Below are 23605 nucleotides of genomic sequence, written 5' to 3' on the forward strand. Positions count from 1 at the left end.
CCATCAAATTTTTAAAGGTATTTAGGTGCCTAACTCCCAAACCAATGGAAGATAGGCACCTAAATACATTTAAAAATCTGGCCGCATTTGTTGTACTGAATAAATTTAAACATACTCTGTACGGAAACAGAGGGAAAATTCAAGTATTAGCTCGGTAAGACAAATAGTTCCATAATTATTTGCTGGTGTACTAGACTGTGCCTGAGCTAAATAAAAGTTTAAAATATAATCCTTCATCTGATTACACTCTTTCAAATGTGCTGATATTGTGGGTCCTGCTGGAAAACAATTGGAACAGGGTTTTTCTATAAAATATTCTTCATAATACATATCTCAGCATTTTGTAGAGGTGCATAAAATGTTTATTAGTCTTCAGTATCTAGCTGATTATTGCAAACTGTAGCTGCATATAAAACTTATGTAAACAGGAAAGGCCTTCTTTTAACTATTAGCTCAGTTTCCATTTGCCTTATCCTTTTAGTTACTGGGTGGGATGTTCCCCATTTATACCCAGCCCACCCCACCCATGTCATGGGGATCCCCCCAGTCCAGCCATAGGCGAGACATAAAGCTCTTTGGAATCCATTATTGGGATAATAGTTAGAGTTGTACAAGTGAAGCAAGTCACTCCCTAAAAAACCCTCAGGCTAACCATGCTGCTTTCTAACCCCTGCTAGCCCAGGCACGGAGAACCAAGCTTACAGCACAATCTGATCTCCATTTAGCAAGACAATGAGCTACCTTTAGATGGCTGCCTATGTAATAACTTTTTTAACTGCTTTTCGTGTTTGTGGTGTGTTCCGTGTCATATTACCAAACAAAAACTACATTTAAGGTTAAGACTTCAACAGGACACACCCCATTTACTCCAGTGTTCCATAAAGCTTTCACTTCCTTCCCCAGCAGATACCTCTAGGCAGTAGATACCCCAGCTTCAACAACCATGCACTATAATGCGAAACTTTAACTGTGACCTCATATGCTTTTCACATTCCATGCATTTTACACATTCCATGCATTTTGGAAGTTACTTTGCTTTCATTCTAACACAAAATCTTAACAAGTATTAAAGTTTGCTTTAGTTGGGGTATGTATTGCCTTTTGGTATCTGTTGGAGATGGAAGTGAAAGCCATAGGGAGCTCTGGACTGTTTTAATAATTGTATAATAATTAACTGCACTATGATACCCCTAAGCTATTGGTGTAAATTGTTGATGTAAAATGTCTATCCTGTTGAAAATACCAGTCAGTTATAGGCATTTCCTACAAACTAATTAGACAAATTCAAAAAGAAATAGTATGGAAAAATCCTAGCTACAACATTCCAGTTAAAGAATAGATGTGCCCCCTATGTTGCAGTAGATAATACTCAGCTTTGTCTCTGCAGCAAAGAAATAAGGGTGATAATAGTATAGTTTACCTAGGTAACATACTGGAACCAGATAGTAAATCTCTTCCTATTCCAGGACTAGTGAAGAATCTGACAAATTAAAACCAGCATCCTGTGTACACTCACAAGTCAAAAGGCATTTTCAGGCATCTGCACACTCAGAAGAAGCTGAAAATGGCAGTTAAACGGGAATTGTTGCTGATATTTACATCATACTTCTCCCTTATGAAGGATGGGGTTTCATAGCACTCAAAGCATGCTAAGTGCTCTACAAGACTCAAAGTCTCTGCTCTGAAGAGTGCAATCTAAACAGACCTTGTGCAGACAAGGGGGGGCAAGGAGGTGGAATGCAACAGGAAGTATGTGATTGAGTGCTGAAATTAGTATGGAACTTGTTAAATTCTCAATTTTTGTTAGAGAGTTTTTATTGCTTATTTTTTAATACTGCTCTAAGTACAGAACTAGGTTTTGTAGATTTTTTAGAAGCATGTTTTAAGGAGGGGAGGATATAATTTCCTATAGAACACAGCAGGGAAGATCTTTATCAGATATATTCAGTGTAGCTCTTGGCTTTTGTAACTTTGGGGAAATTTATAGCTATGAATCAGGGTACATGAAGTTGATGACAAAAGGAAAAGAAATGGAAAGCAGCTACTAAAGGAGTCAGAACTCAAGTTTCATGCCACAATAGAAATGTGATCCTCCCTCATTGCCTTTATACAATTTTTTATAGAAATCTTTACAGGGGAGCAGGTATGCAACCATTTGGTGCAGTGCCAGGGTTTAAATTATTAGATTTCAAGAAAATATAGGAAGTAGAAAAGAAATAGTCAGCATTTAAATCCATAAACAAGCAAAATGTTTGACTGTAAAAAAAAAAAAAAAAAAAAAAAAAAACATGGTGGTTCCCCTTTGGTTGATACCTTCATCAGCCAGAATAGTTTCAGGAATTTGGGGGAAAGGTAGTAAAAATCTTGCTTTACTAATAGTAACCCTAAGAGGAATAGATATGTCTGGCTTGTAAATTGAAATAGACATAAGTGAAGCAATGTTTATATGAGCAGCTGGTTGTGAAAGAACCTGAGAAACAGCTCAGACAGCAACATTGGTTTTCTGGGCTGTTACTCCCTGCTTTCTGGTAGCAGGAGGCAGACAGCTTTCAACAGCTTTCAGAGAGTTGCTGGGAAGTCCACTTGCTGATTAAAATGATTATAGGCTAGCCAAGAATGGGGGTAGAGATTTAAGAGCCTTTCTTCCATGTTATTCAGCACAGCATTATTTGTTAGTGTATCAATACACATAGCATTGCATTGTTCCCTGTTCCATTATACACCTCTACCCCGATATAACGCTGTCCTCGGGAGCCAAAAAATCTTACCGTGTTATAGGTGAAACTGCGTTATATCGAAATTGCTTTGATCCGCTGGAACGTGCAGCCCCGCCCCCCGGAGCGCTGCTTTACCGCGTTATATCCGAATTCATGTTATATCGGGTCGCGTTATATCGGGGTAGAGGTGTATCTTTAGGTTCCCAACTGTAGTCTCTCTTTCTTGCATGCTTCATAGGGCAGATTTCTGCTGCAGAGATTAGTGGGCCACCAAGTACTGGTTTTATAGTTCCCTTGACCCTGTTGCCAAGCCTACCTATCTACCTCTCCTCTCCTCACTGCCAACCTTTTGTGCTATTATGAGGAAGGAGAGAGAGGAAATGCAGCAATGTGTCCGTGTCTTCTCTCTCTCCCACCAAGCAGGGGATTTGGCATCCTCTTTCCCCATATCAGGTAGGCTGAATTGAAGCCTGCTACCGTAATGGCAGTAGATGGTACCACCTGCAACTGGCTGAGTGGTGTTCAAGTAACTTGGCAAACCTCAGGAAATGCCAAGGGTTTTGGGCAGATGAGAAGGGTAGTGGAACCCTTGATGGAGGAAATGCTATCAAATGCAAAAGAGTTAAATCATGGATCTACTGCACAGCAGCCACCAACCGGAGGAAGGCAATGGGAAACCACCCTCTGTACTTTTCTCCCATGAGAACTATGGCAGAACAGAGGCTAAGTGTTAAATTCCGTTGTTATGTCACCAGTGTTCAGACATGAATAAATGGATTTACTTACTTCACCACCCTCACTTCAAGCAGGTCAGAGGCATGATGGGAGACACAGCCCATTTTCTTTGTCTTCTATCACATTGTCAGCACATAGGGTCAGCAGGGAGAAGAGCAGAGATAGGGTATGTATGCACAGCAATCAAGAGGCATGATTGCAGCCTGTATAGCCATACCTGAGCTATCTTTGATCTAGCTAGATCAGAGCTAGAGTGAGTAACAATAGCAGTGAAGCCACAGCAGCTGCTCACCTACATACCCAAGGTCCTAAGGTGCAGGGCTAACCATATCCTCATCCTATGTACCATATAACCTCACTCTCCACCATCCACAAGGCTCACTTTCCATTGCTGACCTGTCTCCCATTCCCACCCTCTTGCTGGACTCTAATCCTTCTACAAACATATTAACGTTTCAAACTACCGTAGCTAAATATTCTTTACACGCACACACAAGGTATCAAGGTGTATTAGTAACAGGAGCATGACACATAGAGTCTTTTACTGTGGTGGTCCTTGCTGTCTGATGGGATGCCTGCTTCTGCAAAGCTTCCACACAGGGACTCCCACTAACTTCCACATTTCGATTCCTTGCAGGAGTTGCTTTTGGACTGCAAATTGCTTGGGGTACAGCTCTGCCTTATTTGTCTGTAAAGCATGCCGTGCTGTAGAGACAATAAAAGACATACTGCCAGTGAATGAAATGGCAGGTGCTTGTTACTTTTGAAAGAGAGACATTGTGTGGCTTTAGCAGTTGAAGCTCAATAATCAAAGGGTCAAGATTTACACATTCAAAATACCATTTGATTAAGCTTTTTCCTCTCACAGATTATCATTTGGTGTCAGTGCTGCACCTGCAATATTTCATAGAATTTATGAAGCATAGGCTATTGGAAGGTATAAATATGAAGACATGTAAGTATATGTTAATGCTATTTGAGACTGTTGTAAGCAAGAACATAAGGCTTAGTTAATTAAAGCTCATTGAATAATACAGTGGTATGCCAATGCTAATCTATGGAAAGTGACAATTCATAACATGGGTGTATCCAGTTAATGCAAATTTTAATCAGTGAATTAGGATGTGTTTTTTCTAGTCCAGTCATAGACTTCAAAGCTCCCATGGATACCTCCATGAAAAGACTCAGAACATTAAGAATGTTGCTTAGTTTCTATTGCACAAGCTGTGCAAATGATAATAGTACAGATAAGCCTAAGAAGTTTCATAGTTATAACCAACTGATAGCAAAATAGAAATGGATCATACCCCTCAGGAATGATATAAAGCCTCCCAAACTGCCCCAGAATTCGATTGCCCCTCATATTCAGAGACTCGTAATGAAAATGCAGCAAACCAATTATCATTTGAAACACAAGGAAAGTACCTTACAAACAGGCCCTTTCAGGAGCAAAATTGTAAAACTACGAAAGGACTATGGTTTCATGTGGGTATAGTGACAATATCACATCTGAAAAGCCTAAAACCTAGGGATCATTAAGAAAGTGATCTTTAGCTTTCAGAATAGCATGTGATACAAACATAATGGATTCTGACCAGCTTGTCTAGTATCCTGACTCCAATGGCAGCCAATTATTATTATTATTATTTATTATTATGCTTGATATTCACAGGGTGACTTTGCTCACATCCCAATAGTGTCTGAAAATAGCCTGCTTTTACACCTTTCACTATGGGGCACCCATGTCTAATTAGCATATGAAAAGTGCTATTTTACCTATGCTAAAATGCACCTAATTGGCATTGCTCCTCAGCTCAGAGCATCCAGGAAATTTGCATGGGTGCTTCTGAAAATCCCACTGAGCACAAGGGGACAGATTTGTAAAAGGTATGTAGGTGCCTAAAGATGCACACAGGTGCCTAATTTCATCCGAAGAAGTGGGTTGTAGCCCACGAAAGCTTATGCTCTAATAAATTTGTTAGTCTCTAAGGTGCCACAAGTACTCCTGTTATTTTTACAGGTGCCTAATGGGATTTTCAAAAGCAGCACCTTTAGGGACCTTTAAAAATCTGGTCCCTTCTGCTCAGGCAACATGGATGCAGACAAACACCAGCTTTGAAAATTCCTGTGTGCTCAATTTCCACTTGAGCCCCTAGATAGGCACCCAAATTGCAATTGATTTCTGCCCAAGATTTAGAAATTGCCTTTAATCTGCTTCACATTCCACTTATGCTGCATTTAAGAACTTTTTAAAAGGGTGACAAATTCCCTACACTCCATCTATTTCTGAGTTTTTCTATTAATCTAGGTGCTGGTGAGATCATTGTACTATCACAGCAGGCTCCAGAGTACCCCACGAAAACACTGCTGTAGTGTAAAGTCAAAGTCATTGATTTTCATGGGAATTGGATCAGGCACTAAAACAGGAACACGAATTCAGGAGCAGAGTTAAGGTTCTTTGGGTGCTGGATCTTTGTAAATCTCTGAGTTAACATGATGCCTGGCTCCTGCAGCTTCACATGAGCAGCATTGTGCTGTCCAAGGAACCCTTGATCATTGGTTGACGCTTTCTCTGCTGGGCAGGAAAAGGTTTTCCCAGCACGACTATGATCATTTCAGGAGCTCCCCAGCCCTGGTTCCTCAGTCAGTCCTTGTTGCCTAGCTCCAGCCTGCGGCCAACCTAACTCCAATTCCTCACTTCCAGGCTCCAGGTCTCAGGCCCAGCCCCTCTCCCTGGCTCCCTTTGTGCTCTTAGGCCGCTGGCTGCAGTGTGGTTAGCTCATGTGATCTGCAGGGGCGGGTTCTGAGCAGTGGCAGTTGGCCTTGGCCTGCTGGGAGGAGCCTGCTGCCTGGAGCTCCTGCCCCATCCCAGCCAGTGCCACTGCCCTCTCCTCTCCACACCATGCAGGCCTCGGAGAATCAGCAGCTCTTCGACCCCATCTCCTTTGGGGCAGACCTTTTGGCTGGGGGCATCGCGGCCGCCGTCTCCAAGACCACGGTTGCGCCCATCGAGCGGGTGAAGCTGCTGCTGCAGGTGCAGGCCTCATCCAAGCAGATCCGTGCTGACCAGCAATACAAGGGCATGATAGACTGCTTCGTGCGCATCCCCAAGGAGCAGGGTATGGACCACCAGCAACCCCTGCCCCCTGCTTCGTGCACATCCCCAAGGAGCAGGGTATGGACCCCCAGCAGCCTCTGCCCCCTGCTTCGTGCGCATCCCCAAGGAGCAGGGTATGGACCCCCAGCACCCCCTGCCCCCTGCTTCGTGCACATCCCCAAGGAGCAGGGTATGGACCCCCAGCACCCCCTACCCCCTACTTCGTGCGCATCCCCAAGGAGCAGGGTATGGTCCCCCAGCGCCCCCTGCTTCGTGCACATCCCCAAGGAGCAGGGTATGTAAAGCCCCCCTCCCCCTGTCCTCATAATGCTCTATTTTGTGTGCATCTACATGGAGCACCGCGTACATTCCCCACACACAATCTTGTTCTATCCACAACCTCTTCCAATTCTAGGGTTTCCAGGAGTCATGCATCTTGCATTACACTCCTGCATTTATCACTCATGTCATGCAATTATTTCTACTGGCATTTCATACATCCAGCATAGTTGAAGACATTTGGCAGGATTTCCCTTGTAGCTCAGCCTCCTGACACTAGATGATGATGTGACACCTGGTGTGCAGGCTGCCTTCTCTCCCTCTGCTCCCTTACTGGCTTGCAGCCAGCAGGAGAGGAGCAGGCAGCAGCCACAATACAAGGTCAGAAGAGAGCACTGACAGTCCTTCCCTGCTGCTCCAGGGTCCGCCTCACCCACTTCACCACCAATCCCCCCACTCCAAGCACTTCTTCCCCAAACCCACCCACATCTTGTTGCCCCCCCACACTTCCTTTTCCAGCAGGCCTCAGTTCACCATGTCCTACCTTGACTTTTGTTTTTCTTGCTGGAATGAAGTTGAGGATTCCCTCACTGACTGTTCTTTTTCAATTGATTACTACTATTGCATTTTTCTGAGGAAACACTGTTGTATTTTAACAAAATTATGTACATACACTCAGCAATTTTAATTGAGTTTATTTTATAAATCAAAAAATAATAGAAAAGTCAGAAGTGACACTTTGTTTAATCTACAGACACATCTTCACCTGCTGTAATAGCAAAAGTGTGTGTTCACATATTTATGGGTTGCATAAGATATCTTAGGGTTGGGTGGTTTTTTTAATAGTCTTCCCTTATCAATAGATGCAACTATTTGGCATGCTAATCTTAATACCCATAAAAACAATGTTTAAAATAAGGGATTTTGGGAGCCTAAAACTTTGAGGATTCCCTTTTGTGAATGGACTTTCAGACCCACCCCAAACCAACCCAGATGAGTGAGGCCAGGCTGAATTAATGCATGTCAAACTTTGTCTACACTGCACTTTTGTTGTTAAAACTTTTGTCATTCAGGGGTGTGAAAAACACACACCCCTGAACGAGAAAATTTTTAACAACGAAAAGCGCCAGAGTGGACAGCGCTTCAGCGGCGGGAGCCGCTCTCCCGTTGACGAACTACCGCCCTTCGTCGGGGGTAGGGTTTTTTTGTTGCCCGGAGCAGGGCTGGATTAACTTTTTGTGGCCCCGGTGCCAAACATATTTGTGGGCCCCCATTGGGGAAATAGGGCATGTGATGGGGGGCGGTCTGCAGAGCGAGGGGCCGGTTGGGGGCAATGAGACACAGCGCAGCGAGAGTGGCTCCACTCAGCCCAGCACAAGGGCACTGTTTACAAACCCACAACTGCTAGACGCACACTGGCCCGCCCAACCCTGCGCTGCCACCGTGCCCCTTCCACACTGCCCCCCTGCCCAGCACCCCTTCACCCAGATACTTCCCCCACAGCAGGGGTGGCTCTATGGTTTTTGCCACCCCAAGCACAGCAGTCAGGCAGCCTTCGGCGGCATGCCTGCGTGCGGTCCGCGGTCACGCGGATTCGGCAGCATTTCTAAGGGTGATCTGCCGGTCCTGCGGCTTCGGCGTACCCGCCGCTGAATTACCACTGAAACCGCAGGACCGGCAGACCTCCCACAGGCACGCCGCCGAAGGCCGCCTGACTGCCGCTCTCACAACGACCGGCACGCCGCCCCCCCGTGGCTTGCCGCGCTGGTGCCTGGAGCCGCCCCTGCCCCACAGATCCCTATGCCCAGTGCCCCTTCACCCAGACACCTCTCCCACAGCTCCCTATGCCCAGCACCCCTTCACCCAGAGGCCTCCCCCACAGCTCCCTATGCCCAGCACCCCCTGCCCAGAGACCCCTCCTGCTGACCTCCCACCACAATTGCACAGCACCCTGCACACCATACCCCCTGCCCAGCTCCCCACCCACAGATCCCCTACTGTCCAGCACTCCCTTCACAGTCCCACCATCACAGCTGTACAGCGCCCTATATTCCTGAGGGAATTCTGCATCCAATTCTGTCCATAATATTTTAAAATTCTGCAATTTTTTTTACAATAAATAAATGTGGAAGCTCCACCATGGCAGTGGGGAGCACAGGCCACTGAGGTGGGAGAATACCCTGCAGCCTCCCCCGCCCCCCTGGTGCAGTGAGGCTGAACCTGACACAGCACAAGGGCCATGCCTGCCACAGAAACACCCTGGGGCCCTGTCCCTTTTGCGCCAGGCACACCAGATGTGGGCAGGGAGGGTCAGCAGGATCCAAGTGCAGAGGGACTTTGTGTGCGGGGATCCAGATGGGGGTAAGAGGGTTCTGTGTGGGGCAGTCTGGGTGCAGGCAGCTCAGTGGGGGATCTGGATGCACAGGGAGGTTCCAGGTGCAGGGGCAATGGGAGTCTACAGGGGGGACCAAGTAAAAGTGGTTGGAGCTCGGGGGGAGGGGTGTAGTTGGTTGGGGCTCAGAGGGGAGGGTGTCTGCGGGGGCTCATCGGGGTGGTACAGATGCAGGGGAGGTGGGGCTTGTCAGGGTGAGGGTTTGATGGGCCTGCTTAATGGGAGAGCCCCAGCTGCTGCCAAGGGGATCCGCATGCTGGGCCCCCGCTTCCCCTATCCCCTTCTCTTCCCCATCCCATCATAGGTGCTGACTTTTGGTTTTGCCAGTGGGTGCCCCATCCCGGCTCTGCCCTCTCCCCCAAGACTCTGGCCCCACTCCACCCCACTCCTTCCTGCCCCTGTTTTGCCCCCTCCCCCTAGGTCCCCTCTCCTGAGGGCCTCCCACTCACTCCTTTCTGCCCCCTCCTGCCTTAAAGGTCAAGGTGTGTGTGTGTTTGGGGCGGCTCAGCTCCCACCAACTGGCAATTTTCAGCATATTTATGCACTTTTCATATTCTACTTATTGAATCTGTATCTATCATTGGTATCTTAACATCATCATTAAAATAATAATGAACTATATAGTTACATTATCATGAATTACAGTGTATTAAAATCATTACACTCAGATACAAGCTGTCTTCACTAACAGCCCAGTTTACAGACATTACGTTCACTCTGCTTCACACCTGCTTGGGGCCTCTTTGGGAACTGTGGGCCACTGATGGCAGTGGAAAGCTGGCAGCTGCAAGGGATAAGCAGTGGGGAGTCTTTCCCCTCTCTTGTTCCCCTTCCTGATGTTTCCCCCTTCTTGCTTCCCACCCATGTCCCTTTTCCCATCTCTCTCTTTCTACTCCCCCCTCCTGGTGGCTTGGTCTAGTGCCTGGCCCACCCATGCACTCAAAGTGCAGAGGAAGCTCCCCCTCCTTGGGGTAGGAAGGGTTGGCTAGTGTTTAAGGTACAGGCCTGGGGGCCAGGTGTTCTGGGTTTGGTTCTCTGCTCTGCCACAGACTCCCTGCTTAGCCTTGGGAAAGTCACTTCACCTCTGTGTGCCCTAGATCCCACTTGCCAAATGGGGCTAATACTGACCCTGCCTCCGAGGCTAAATCCATTCACGGCTGTATCATGATGGGGGAAATGAACATACCAAGGTTGGTAGATTTGGGCTGAATTTCTCCACAGCCTGAGAATGAGAGCCAGCTCCACATAGGGAGAACGGGGGAGAGAGGGGCTCAGGCCAGCTCCGCACAGAGAGGGGTTGAGGCTTCAGCCCTGCAGCTTCTACCACTAAGGCAGCTGGGGGCTTTAGCGCCGCATGTTCTGCCGGGGTCGGAGCTTCTGCTCCCCCCCAGTGCAGCTCCTGCCGGGGTCAGGGCTTCTCCTTCCCCCCCGCCAGTGCAGTTCCTGCCGGGGTCAGGACTTTTCCTCCCCCCCAGTGCAGCTCCTGCCAGGGTTGGGGCTTCTCCTCCCCCTAAACCACCACTGTACCCACCAGCCGTAGGCTAGCTGGGCTCACTTGGGTCACCTGATGGCTACTGTGGCCAGAGTGGAGCCTGAAACCCTACAGGTGGACGCCATGATGGCCACCAGCCCAAGAGGTGCGGGGCGGTTCCTGGTGAGCAAGGATGGGGCTGGGGTGGAGCAGGGACGGGGGCTTTGGGGAAGAGGCGTAGTGGGGGTGGGGGTTCGGGCTGGCCGGGGACCCTTCTGACTCTGGGCCCAGCGCCATGGCGCCACAGGCGCCATGGTAAACTGCCAGGAGACCTCTCTCCTGGCAACAAAGAGGGGCTACACTGCGCACCTTACAATGACATGGATGGAGCGGCACAGCCATGCTGTTGTAAGGTGCGCAGTGTAAACATAGCCTCAGTTTCACTGTTTAGCTGTTGATTGAGAAACCCAGGAGCATCAGCTAAAGCACTGAAGGTTTTGCCCTGATTCTTGTTAGTGGCCTTCTCACAACCTCCTCATATTTCCTATCAGATTCTAGCAGGCAGATCTCTGATAAATTTGTCAGGCCCTATATCCATATTGCTTTCAATTTTATGGCTCATTTCTGTGCTGAGCACTCTTGCTCCAGTCCAACAAAGTACTTAAGAACACGGTTAACTTTTAAATATATATGTAATCCCCTTGACTTCATATTGAGACCAACTGATCATCAACTCTCATGTTGTTTGGGGTTTTTTTTTCTTGTTTTTTTCTTTAAGCCCTGTCTCCTGGAATCATGTAATTATGTGAGACTCTCACCTTTCATTTGAAAAGATTTTAGGATCTCTAGCCCTGCTCATTGGAGAGAAAAGCACAAAAGCATGAAATCTAAAGACTTGAAAAGGCAAATAAAAAGAACCCCAAAGTTACTATTTTTTAAATTCTCATGATTTTTAAGCCAATCTCATGGAGTTTTGGGGCCTGACTCATGATTTTTGAATGCTTGAAGCTGGCAATATATGGCTTGTCCCATTCCACCCTAAAGTGTTCTGTGGAACTGCAACAGTCAGGAGTAATCCAGGTTATCAGCAAGACAATAATGACATTTAGTTCACAGTTGGAAGGTTAGAAACTTAAAGTTAAGGCTTAAATGCTGCAGAAATGGAGGGTTATGTCCCTCCCTTACCAGAGACAGCTTCCCATTCATCAGCCTTAAGTAAGTCAGTTGATTTTGTGCCCACCAGTTAGGCAGCTGAAGTGCAGATGTATATTCTTGCTATGGGATGGGCTCCACTAACAGCATTTCCAGAAAAGATTTTGGTGTTACAGGAGATTTGATTAGGAAGCTCACCCAAAGTGATCCTGCTACCACAAAAACCCACCAGTAGGTTATTTACATGCCTTCTTATCTAGAAGGTTATTGCTGTTGTTATCATTATTTTATTTGTATTACAGTAGCTCCCAAAAGCCCCTGTCAATATTGTGGCTTCATTCTGCTGGACACTATCTTGATATTGGGGGGGTCATTTTGGCAGCATTGCTCTGAGAAAACTAACAGCACTGGTTAGAGACACTCATACAAATGGACTCCATGCAAACTTCTCCACATATCAAATAGAATTCCACACATACAGATGGGATTTGCACCTTGGTAGTGCTGTAAGTTGACACACTCGCCTGTCCCCTTAACAATTTAATTATATTGTCCAAAGGGATAATTTTTTTAATGTATACATTTCATCATTCTATGGATAGAGATCCTAAGCTCCTTCTGTAGTGATTAAAATACACATGCAGCCACACTTAAATGAGATAAAGAACATGATTGGTATATATATCCCAGTGAAGAGTTATGAGATTTTTTTCACATACATTAAAAACATGTATCACAAATTTTATTTAAGAGGTAAGGAAGTTAGGAACCTTCACCATTTCTGAGAGTTATTGTCATTTCTCTTATGGTCTCAAGAGTTGAGATTTCTTATTGTTGGGTACTAATACAGACATCTGTTGGTTAGTGTTAGAAAAAAAAATCAGCTTTCCAGTGCCATAGGAATTTTTTTGGCCACTTTTACAACTCATCATAAACTAGAAACAACAGTAATGTAATATAAACTGTTCAGGGTAATATAATACAAACATTGTAAATGTAATTTAATAATCTGTTTTCTCCTACAGGATTTTTGAGCTTCTGGCGTGGCAATTTAGCCAATGTTATCCGATATTTTCCAACACAGGCTCTAAACTTTGCTTTTAAGGACAAATACAAACAGCTTTTCATGTCTGGAGTGGATAAAGACAAACAGGTGAATGTGCTCTAGCAGATTTGATCACTTGAATAAGTAAACCTGTTTTGATATGGGCTAGAGCGGGTTGAAAATTTTCTAATGGAAAATCCTGATTTGATTAAATCAAAATGTTTGACAAGAAATTAGTTATCTAATTTGTTTCATGTGAAAATAGATAGCTCAAACATCCCCTTTATCTATATCTGTCTTACATTATCTTTTTAGGATTTCTGTGGTGGGTTTCTGTAATTTCAGAAAAATATGGTGTTCTCTGCTTCTCTTCCTGGAAGCTTTTTCTTCAGTGCCAGCAACAATTCCTGCTTCAGGCTTTCCTGTTGGTACTGACCCGAAAGAACCCTGACATTCACTATTCTCTGATTTGTCTCTTTGTATTGCATGCTAATTCTTAATCTGGTCCCTTTTGTTCAAAATAAATATATATTTAAGCAATTTCAGTTTTCAAGTTCACCTTTTTACAATGGAAAAAATGGGCTATGTTTGGTGTAAATAATATTGAATTCACAGTTCTTTAAATCTCTTTTCCTTCTCATAAAAATGTACCCAGCTGGGTGGGATGCATTTGCATGTTTTGGGGACTCAAATTTTACAAATGTTCTATAAATGAAACAATGCTCAGGATTCAATTCTCTACAAATTAGGACATTTTTAAACAATCGGTTTGTTCTTTTTTTGAATCTCAGTCCACTGGGATGCCCTTGTAAATGTTTTGTGTTGTGGGAAAACCTAAAGAGGAATGAGGTTACAAGCTATAGTTCCCTTGCTAGCTAAAACCTGTTAAAATATGTATATATCAATTAAAAGCAATAAAAGAGGTTGTGGGAATTAAAGTGCTAGATCGTTAGCTGTAGCTCCATAGAAATCAATGGAATTAAGCCAATTTTCACCAGCTGGGAATCTGACGCAAAATGTTTTAATCTGTTCCCCTCCTGTTAGCTTTTCCTTGCACCTCTTAAACACTCTGAGCCAAATCCATCATTGATGTAAGTCCATTGACTTTGGCCCATGAGATATAGGGACTTTTTTTCTGTTGTGGTACCAACTGAGCACCACTGGAGTTGGTGCACAGTTGTAACATCATCAAAAAGTCCCAACAGGCCAGCAGTAATGTGGGTTTGGAGAATCATTGACCAGAACCATATTCTAATGTATTATAAAGTGGTTTTTGCTTGCTCTTGAGAATTACAAAAGCTCTTTATAATTTAAGAATAGAGCAGGGGAAGACCTGACAAATGTTTTGTAGTGAATCTTAGGACAGAAAGGGAATTTTGTCAAATTGATATGGATGAAATACTACTACACATACTCTCTGAGCCTTGCACGAACATTTATTATATGTTAATTTGTAACATTATCTGATTCTTTAGATAATTTTTAGGGCTGTCAAGCAATTAAAAAAATTAATCGCGATTAATCATGCTGTTAAACAACAATAAAATACGATTTATTTTAAATATTTTTGGATGTTTACTACATTTTCAAATATATTAATTTCAATTACAACACAAAATAGAAAATGTTCAGTGCTAACTTTATATTTATTTTTAGTTACAAATATTTACCCTGTAGAAAACAAAAAAAATATTTTTCAATTCACCTCATACAAGTACTGTAGTGCAATATCTTTCATGAAAGCTGAACTTACAAATGTACAATTATGTACAAAAAAAACTGCAATCAAAAATAAAACAATGTAAAACTATAGCGTCTACAAGTCCACTCAGTCCTACTTCTTGGTCAGCCAATCACTCAGACAAACAAGGTTGGTTACAATTTGCAGAAGATAATGCTGCCTGCTTCTTGTTTACAATGTCACCCTGAAAGTGAGAACAGGCGTTCACATGGCACTGTTGAAGCTGGGATTGCAAGATTTTTACGTGCCAGATGCGCTAAAGATTCATATGTCCCTTCATGCTTCAACCACCATTCCAGAGGACATGCTTCCATGCTGACGATGGGTTCTGTTTGATAATGATCCAAAGCAGTGCGGACTGACGCATGTTCATTTTCATCATCTGCGTCAGATGCCACCAGGTTCATTTTCTTTTTTGGTGGTTTGTGTTCCTTAATTTCCGAATCAGAGGCCTTGGCTACACTTGCAGCTGTACAGCGCTGTGAGGTAAACCTGTCTTCGTACAGCTGAGTAGGGAAAAGCGCTGCAGTCTGTCCACACTGACAGCTGCCAGCGCAGTGGTGTGGTCACACTTGCAACATTTGCAGCTGTGTTGGGAGCGGTGCATTATGGGCAGCTATCCCAGCATTCATGTGGCTGCAACATGCTTTTCAAAACGGGGGGGTGGGGTGGATTGTGACAGGGAGTGTGGGGGGAGAGAGAGTGCTTTTTGGAACATGTCAGCTCTCTATTTTGCAAGTTCCGAACTCCCGGCCCCCTGCTCATTCATTTACTCACTCAAAGCAAGCTGCAAACTGTTTGCTTTTCTCTGTGGTACGAGCTTTGAAACCGGCACTTCCGCATTCCTGTAGCCGGTCACAACAATGGAGAGGATTGGCCACTTGACAAGGTGATTAGTACAGCGCTGCAAGCATTTACACTCACACCCGTGAGTCGTAGCCACTCCGCTGCAGCTGTTATTCCTCTCAGAGATGTGGAGTACCTGCAGCGGTGTACCCAGGGAGATACAGCGCTGTAAGTGCCCTGCCAGTGTGGACGGGGAGTGAGTTACAGCGCTGGGGGAGGCTTTATAGCGCTGTAACTTGCAAGTGTAGCCAAGGCCAGAGTGTTGCTCTTTTAAGACTTCTAAAAGCATGCTCCACACCTCCTCCCTCTCAGATTTTGAATGGCACTTCAGATTCTTAAAACTTGGGTCAAGTGCTGTAGCTATTTTTAAAAATCGCACATCGGTACCTTCTTTGCGTTTTGTCAAATCTGCTGTGAAAGTGTTCTTAAATCAAACAACATGTGCTGGGTCATCATCCGAGACTGCTATAGCATGAAATATATGCAGAATGCGGGTAAAACAGAGCAGGAGACATACTATTCTCCCCCCAAGGAGTACAGTCACAAATTTAATTGATGCATTATTATTTTAACGAGCCTCATCAGCATGGAAGCATGTCCTCTGGAATGGTGGCCGAAGCATGGAAGGGGCATATGAATGTTTAGCATATCTGGCATGTAAATACCTTGCAACACCGGCTGCAAAAAAAATGCCGTGCGAACCCCTGTTTTCACTTTCAGGTGACATTGTAAATAAGAAGCAGGCAGCAGTATCTCCTGTAATGTAAACAAACTTGTTTGTCTTAGCGATTGGCAGAATAAGAAGTAGGACTGAGTGGATTTCTAAGCTCTAAAGTTTTATACTGTTTTGTTTTTGAGTGCAGTTATGTAACCAAAAAAAATCTGCATTTGTAAGTTACACTTTCACGATAAAGAGATTGCACTTCAGTACTTGTAAAGGTGAATTGAAAAAATACTATTTCTTTTGTTTATCATTTTTACAGTGCATAAATTTGTAATCAAAAATAATAATATAAAGTGAGCATTGTGCACTTTGTATTCTGTGTTGTAATTGAAATCAATATTGAAAATGTAGAAAAACATCCAAAAATATTTAATAAATTTCAATTGGTATTCTATTGTTGTAAGTGCAATTAATCGCGATTAATTTTTTTGAGTTAATCGCGTGAGTTAACTGCAATTAATTGACAGTCCTAATAATTTTCATTAATTCTTTAAATAGCCGTAGGGGAGATCAGTATGATGGGGTTGTAATTCTATATTTTCATAACTGTATGCAGTAATTTTTGTATTTCAGTTCTGGAAATGGTTTTTTGCAAACCTAGCTTCTGGTGGAGCGGCTGGAGCAACATCTTTGTGTGTAGTATATCCACTAGACTTTGCACGAACTCGATTAGCTGCTGAAATTGGGAAAGGTAGTGAATTCTCTTAAATTGCCCTTCTAATTTTTCCCTAGATGTGTTTCAGATTATTTATATATATCTGTATATTACAACCAAATCAATACTCAGCTATGTGCATTAGAGTTCTTTGCATTACTTAGAAAAATGCCCCAAACAGTTAAAAAGTCATAAAAAATATATTTAAGGGTTGTATGATCTTTATTAAAAATGAGAGAAAGAAAGTGTGTGGAGAGGGAAATCTTTGGAGACAACTACAGAGCATAATTCTTACATTTCTTTATATATAGCTTAATTTTTCACATTTACATTAAGCTACTCCACTAGATTTTGCCAGATATAAATGCCAACAATTGCAGGATCTTATTTTTGTAATCATATGACTCTAAAGGCATAGACTTCACAGGGCACCAGCCACCTCTGTTCCACACAAAGAATATCAATAGGAATTTTGTACAAATATTACAGGTAGTATATGTCCCTAGATATGTATCTTAGAAATCTCTCAAAAGACTAAATTAAAGATGTTTAAGTTCTGCTCTGAGGTGTACCCACATACCCCTTTAGATTTTATTCTCCAGAAGAAAAGCAGACAACTGACACTGGGGTGCCATATCACTATGTCCCAAATTGCTACTTTTCTTCAGTAATGTGGCTACTGTCAACAGGATGCCAAGAAAATTCCCTTAGAATCAGAGGGTCAAATTCACAATTTGTGTAAATCAGCATCACCCCCATTGATTTCAGTGATGTTCTGACCATGGGCTTGTCTACCAGACCCCACAGTTATGACTACAGGAGTGTGAGTAACAGTGCGCACCAAAAGTGCTGCACAGCTGTAACTCCTCCGTGTGGACAATATGGGCGAGAACTAAAAAGTTCCTCATTCTCATTAAAGAATCCTCCTCAAAGAGTATTACCTTAATGTGAACAAGGAATCTTTTAATTCACACCTGCCGCATCCACAGGGGAGAGTTCACTGCTAATCACATCCCTATAGAGTCCAAACTGCAAGGCAGCGTAGACAGCCTGTGTGAAACATTACAGTTTGGTGGAGAGCAAAATGGTTGCAGCTCCCATTTATGTTGGAAAAAGAACCAGATTTCTAACAATAAAAATCAGTAATGTCCAAACTGCTATTTAATTGTCTGAGGATTCAGTATGCTGAAGGCTGGAAAATGATTGGCAAACACAATAGAGTTATGTTAAAGGAGGGCCTAGGCATATTATATTGTAAAATAGCTTCATGTTTCTATACTTGTTGAAAATGCCCCTCCATATCTTAGTGGGGTGAGTGGGAGGAATGTTTGATTGGATCATCACAGAATAGGCAACTACTGGGGTCCAGGGAAAGAGGGAAAAGGCTCAGTCACTCTTGGGGGCCTTCCCTGCTCAGAACATATATGGAAATTGTGTCTAGCCTGGGGGACATAAGAGTAGAAGACGTTTCTCTGCTGTCCATTGACCAAGCTCTGGGGAGGACCGAGGAACCTGGGTTTTTGTGCCCTCCCCGATCCCCGTGCTGTGTGCTGGGTTCTCCTGAGCATGCAGCAGTCATCTTGCCCCGATTGCTTCTGTGCCCTCCCGGCCCATAGGTGAGGTATGTTATCAGGAAGTTGTTGGTCTGACCAGATTGACAGTTTGGGGGGATCAGGAAGGACTTTTCTCCTTAAGGAGAGAAGGTGGGCCTGTCTGGTGGGTTTTTCACCTTCCCCACAGAATTCTGGGAAACTGGTTTTAGGAGAAAGGAAGAAATTAAAAAATGGAGTTTGTCATTTTGTCACCACCTACAGCCAATATCCCAGTGCAGGCTAAAGGCTGAAAGGGATCAGCTCCCAGGATAAATATGAGTATCAGGAGATAATTAATGGGCCCTTTTAGCCTGAAGGGAGAATGGGAAGCCTTAAGTTTTTGCAGAGAGAGGTACCCTGCAGGTACACCCTCATTCCCCTTTGCAGGGAAAGGGCAAGAGGATTCAGAGTGGGCTGAATCCTAGGGTTAGCCTGAAAAGGTCCAACCTTGAATATTGAGTATTTGGCATGAAGACCATATAACACTGCACGGTACACAAGTCAATGTCTGATTTTTTGGAGAGGAGGGGTAGCCCTCTTCCCATTAAATTTAAAATTTAATAAAGTTGTTGCCTGCTGCTTTAAATCTATCCTTGGGTCTGTTTCATTCTCTTGTGTGCCCTCATCAAATGTTGAATTTGTGGACGAAACAGTTAGAATCAGCTAACTTTAATTAATGATTGGGAAGTTTGGATAACTTTGAAGATATTATTGTACCATTTTCTAGATAGTGATGCATATCGGCAGAGGAAGAGTACTTTTTCCTTCTCCTGGCAGCACTCTGTTCTTCTACTGTGTGTAAGAGAAATTTAATGGATTCTCCTGTATAGCAATGTCTTTTGGCCCAAAATGATGCAAAATTTTATTCTTTTAAAGCAGTGCTGACAAAGACACAAATATGCATGTTGTTTAATAGAAAACTTCTTTTATATTAGGTCTTGCTGAGCGACAGTTCAAGGGCCTGGGTGACTGTATTATTAAAATTGCAAGGTCAGACGGACTTGTTGGCCTGTACCAGGGGTTTGGTGTTTCAGTACAGGGAATCATTGTGTACCGAGCTTCCTATTTTGGATGTTATGACACCATTAAGGTAACTCTTGTGGATAAAACACATACTTATCAGATATTTTAAGTATTCATCAGGAATTAATAAAAATGTTAATTTTTTTCTTTATCTTTAATTTTAAATACTCAAAAGTATATTTATTTTTTTAATTACAAAGGAGGTATAAAATTTCAAATAATCTTTCTCCGGTAATTACAAAAGAAAGCTAGGAAAATGACACTCTGCACCTACTGATTTTGACATTAACTTTAGATGATCAGAAATGACATGGTCATCTGTTGGTTTTCTCTTTATAGGGGCTATTGCCAAATCCAAAACAAACACCATTCATTTTGTCCTTTCTCATTGCCCAAGCTGTGACTACATTCTCTGGGATACTGTCTTATCCCTTTGACACTGTCAGAAGACGCATGATGATGCAGGTAAGCAATATATTTTGCTATTCTTTTTTGAAAATCATGTTGGATTAAAAGAATCTGGTATGTCACTATTACATGACTTTATTGCACTCTTCATCTGAGGTAAAAAAATCTCTTATCAGCTGCGGTCAATGCGACAGCTCACAGAGAACTGAAGAAAAAGTTTGACTACTCCCTCTTACTGACTTAACTTACCTGAGATGTAGTGATTGATTCCTTCAAAGTACTTGTGATTACCCAGGCAAAATATATTATCATTCGAGATAGTTTGGTGCAGACCATGGTCAAAGTTTTTCTAGTAAACTTGGTTCTCTTTCCTCCTTGGAGCCCAGGTGTTTTAAGACATTGAAGTAAATTCTTAAGGATGCTTCAGAGAACAAATCCTCACTATCAGGAATTATCCTCAACCAAAAAGTAAAAACCTTAAATATGCTCCTGACAAAACAGGAACTCCTTCCCTAGATCTCTGGGGAAGCTTGACCATCTGGTATTAGAACAAAGGATGGCAGTTCCAAAAAGGTTTCCATAAGTTTCATTTAAAGAGTACTTGCTCTTCTCATAGCATCAAAGAAAACTTTTGATGCATCAAAAATCAATGGGAGTTAGGCACCTAACCTGCTTGGGCACTTCAGAACACCCCACTAATAACTTCTCTGCATGAAAATCTAGCCCTCAGTCACAAGAAATTCCTGAGGTGTGCAGTAGATAGCATCCACTATCAATACTAACCTCTCCCTTTTGGGCTGTCACATGCTTGCCATGTCTTCAGATCCTGCTTTACATGCCTGATTGGCATATGAGCCTATTATTTATGCTGTTTCGCTAATATGTATTTGTGCTTATTGAGGTTGTTCTCACCAAGAATGACAATTATTGGCTGTAATTCAGTAACTCCTACCATTGCAGCAAAAGATAGGGGCCAAGTGGTTTTTAGTAGCTGTAGAAATATTCAAGATAATGTAGGTAGTTTCAAAGATGATGAGTATGATGGTAGGAATGGTAACTCCACCCACAAGGAAATGCGCACTACCATAGAGCACCAGCAGAAGAATCATCCAGTGATTTTACTGACATAGAAGAAACAGAAAGAGATCAAGTAATGTAATTAGGAAGATCTATGCACTTGCTGGTGCATAAAACTATAGGTCTAGAAGATATTCTACTTATGGTGTCCTTCGGTGGTGGTGGTGGTTCTTTTTTTTTAAAAAAAGTTAATGTGGTTCTGCAGATACAGCTACAAATACAGTTGCTGCTATGGATGATTTCTGTGATAGTGAAATTAACAACATGCATGCAGAATTTGATGCCAAACATTTGATACAACACTTTCTGTTTCTCCAGCCAATAATAAATTTGGCTCTGAAGGCAACTTCCTGGAGTAACTAGGGGATAGTAGTATTACTGCTTCCAATGCGAGTTAGTTCTTTTATTAAAAATGAGAAGAATTCTCACCTCAACAGCAATATCCTCCACCAACATCCTTTGAATGTATTGCAGTAGATTCAGATCCTGTACAAATAGTTCAACAGTGTTTGCTACTCTATTATACCTCCTGCTACACCTATTATATTGCATATTGCAATATACAAGTCTACAACAGCAGCCAGTCCACAACTTATATTAACATTCCCATCAGATGGAGAAGCACAACATCTGCATGGTATGCTTTCTTGATCAGTAAACTTCTATGATTTTCTGTTATGATGACAATTAGAGAAGATACAGGGAGAGTTATGCATGTCACTACTTACAGGTGGACAAGCAGTCGGACAAATTTATGTGATCTCTCACTGCTCAGAGGCTTTTTCCTTCAGCTGTAAGCACTTATAACTAGCCCCAATGAAGGTGGCACTGGGGCCTCTGCAAACCTTTAACAAGTCTTCCTTTATGCATCACTTTCATATGTTACGGCACCTATATGAAGAGAAGCAATCTGTACTGCATGACTCATGTTTAGATTACACTTTTCCAGTACTGTCCCTCTACAGGGTCTATCCCTTAGGCCAGTAAATCCCTGTGGCTTTTCAGGGGATACTGAATCAGCTGTTTTCTGGCTCCACCACCCATGCCTTTACCCCATGAAGCTCATGAGAGCCTGATCATATTGAGTTTGTGTAGAGGGATTTTTGTAGGGTTGGAGGATGGGCATATATTGAATCAATCCTCCACCCTTTGACAGACTGAGCCACAGGAGCAGGGATTCCACTCCTCGTCATCTGCCCTGTGGTTCTGGGTTTTTGTGTAAGTCAGAACCTTAACACTCTTTTAAAGGAATTTTGTTTAAATATATATACACTGAATGAACTCTGTTAATTAATAGAGAATTGAAATCTTCTTGCTATACAATAATTCAGTGGCACTAAAGAAGGAAAAAAAGATGTGATGCAGAAGTTTTGATAGCATCAGAGTGGTTCAAGGCACCCTTAGGACAGGAGTGACCTCATTTAACTCCTAAGCTATCCACTTGCCTACTAAACCTGAAATGAAGCATCACAAGAATGATTGCAGCCTTTCTAAATGTAGCTGTGGAGAACTAGCTAAATGAGCATTACATCAAAGAAGTATTTAGTAATTCAAGTTCTCACATTTGAGAGGCTGCAAACTGAGGAAAAGATGTTCCCAAACTATCATACTTAAACGTTCATTACTAGCAAGGGAAGAAAAAAACACATTTGCAGCGTACTAAGCATATACATTTTCCTCACTGTATTGCATGAATGTTTTGTTTTTATTATTTGCATGCAGAGTGGAGAGGCTGAACGTCAATATAAAGGAACTATTGACTGCTTTTTCAAGATATACAAACAGGAGGGACTTAAAGCTTTCTTTCGGGGAGCCTTCTCCAATATCCTTCGTGGAACTGGAGGTGCGTTAGTGCTGGTGCTTTATGACAAAATTAAGGAACTTTTCAATTTGGATATTTCAAAGAGTTCATCATCTGACTAAAATAATGGATAAGAATCTATTTTGCCTGTATAACATATAATGATACAAGTCTCATCATTTGGATGACATGTTAGTAGTTCACTATTGTGCTGTTAATGCTGTAATAAAAACTGAAGAGTTATTTGTTTTCCCCCAAATCATTGTGCATAGTGTGCTCTTTTGTTTAAAATACCGAACTTTCAATTTTTATGAGAAATAAAACATGCATGATACACAAAAAAGATAATCACCTATGAAATATAGATATTTCAGGATGCCCCTCTGTCATCAAAGAATAATTACTGAGATTAAATGCTACATTTAATGAGTTTTGTTGCCTCCCTGGTTCTGCTTGTAGGCCTCCAATGAAGGAAAGAATGCCAAGGGAGGAGTAGGTTTCCAACAGTGCAAATAGCCCTACATCTGATACTCTCCCATGTGTCAGAGCTCGCTGGCACAGCTAACAAAGGGGCAGGGCTGTCTGGGATGGATTGTGGAGAGACATACAGGAGATGTGTCTGTTCATTCTCCTGGGCAGACTACAGCACCTTTCTGTACAGCTTCTGAAAGAATTGAAATCTGCCCTCCCTTGGTGAAGGGCACTGTTGCTCTTAAATCTGCCCTTCTCTTCTGGGTGAGTTTCTCCAGTGGTGCAGGGGAATGCAAATTATATCTGTGAGATGGTGAGGACTAATTGAGCCCATTAACTTTTAGAAAAACACCAGGAAAGGTTGGATCTCTTTTACTGT

The 23605-nt window shown here is 42.8% G+C and overlaps 1 protein-coding gene across 1 annotated transcript; it reads left to right on the plus strand.

Moving 5' to 3' along the window:
• Positions 1-6354: 6354 nt before the first annotated feature.
• SLC25A31 (solute carrier family 25 member 31) lies at positions 6355-22877 on the plus strand. The gene is made up of 6 exons (XM_065405191.1): positions 6355-6571; positions 12869-12996; positions 16773-16890; positions 19382-19536; positions 19809-19934; positions 22677-22877. The coding sequence occupies exons 1-6, from the start codon at positions 6355-6357 to the stop codon at positions 22875-22877; spliced, it is 945 nt and encodes a 314-aa protein (XP_065261263.1).
• The last annotated feature ends 728 nt before the right edge of the window (positions 22878-23605 follow it).

Source organism: Emys orbicularis, chromosome 5, assembly GCF_028017835.1.
Source record: "Emys orbicularis isolate rEmyOrb1 chromosome 5, rEmyOrb1.hap1, whole genome shotgun sequence".
NCBI classification, from domain to species: domain Eukaryota; kingdom Metazoa; phylum Chordata; order Testudines; family Emydidae; genus Emys; species Emys orbicularis.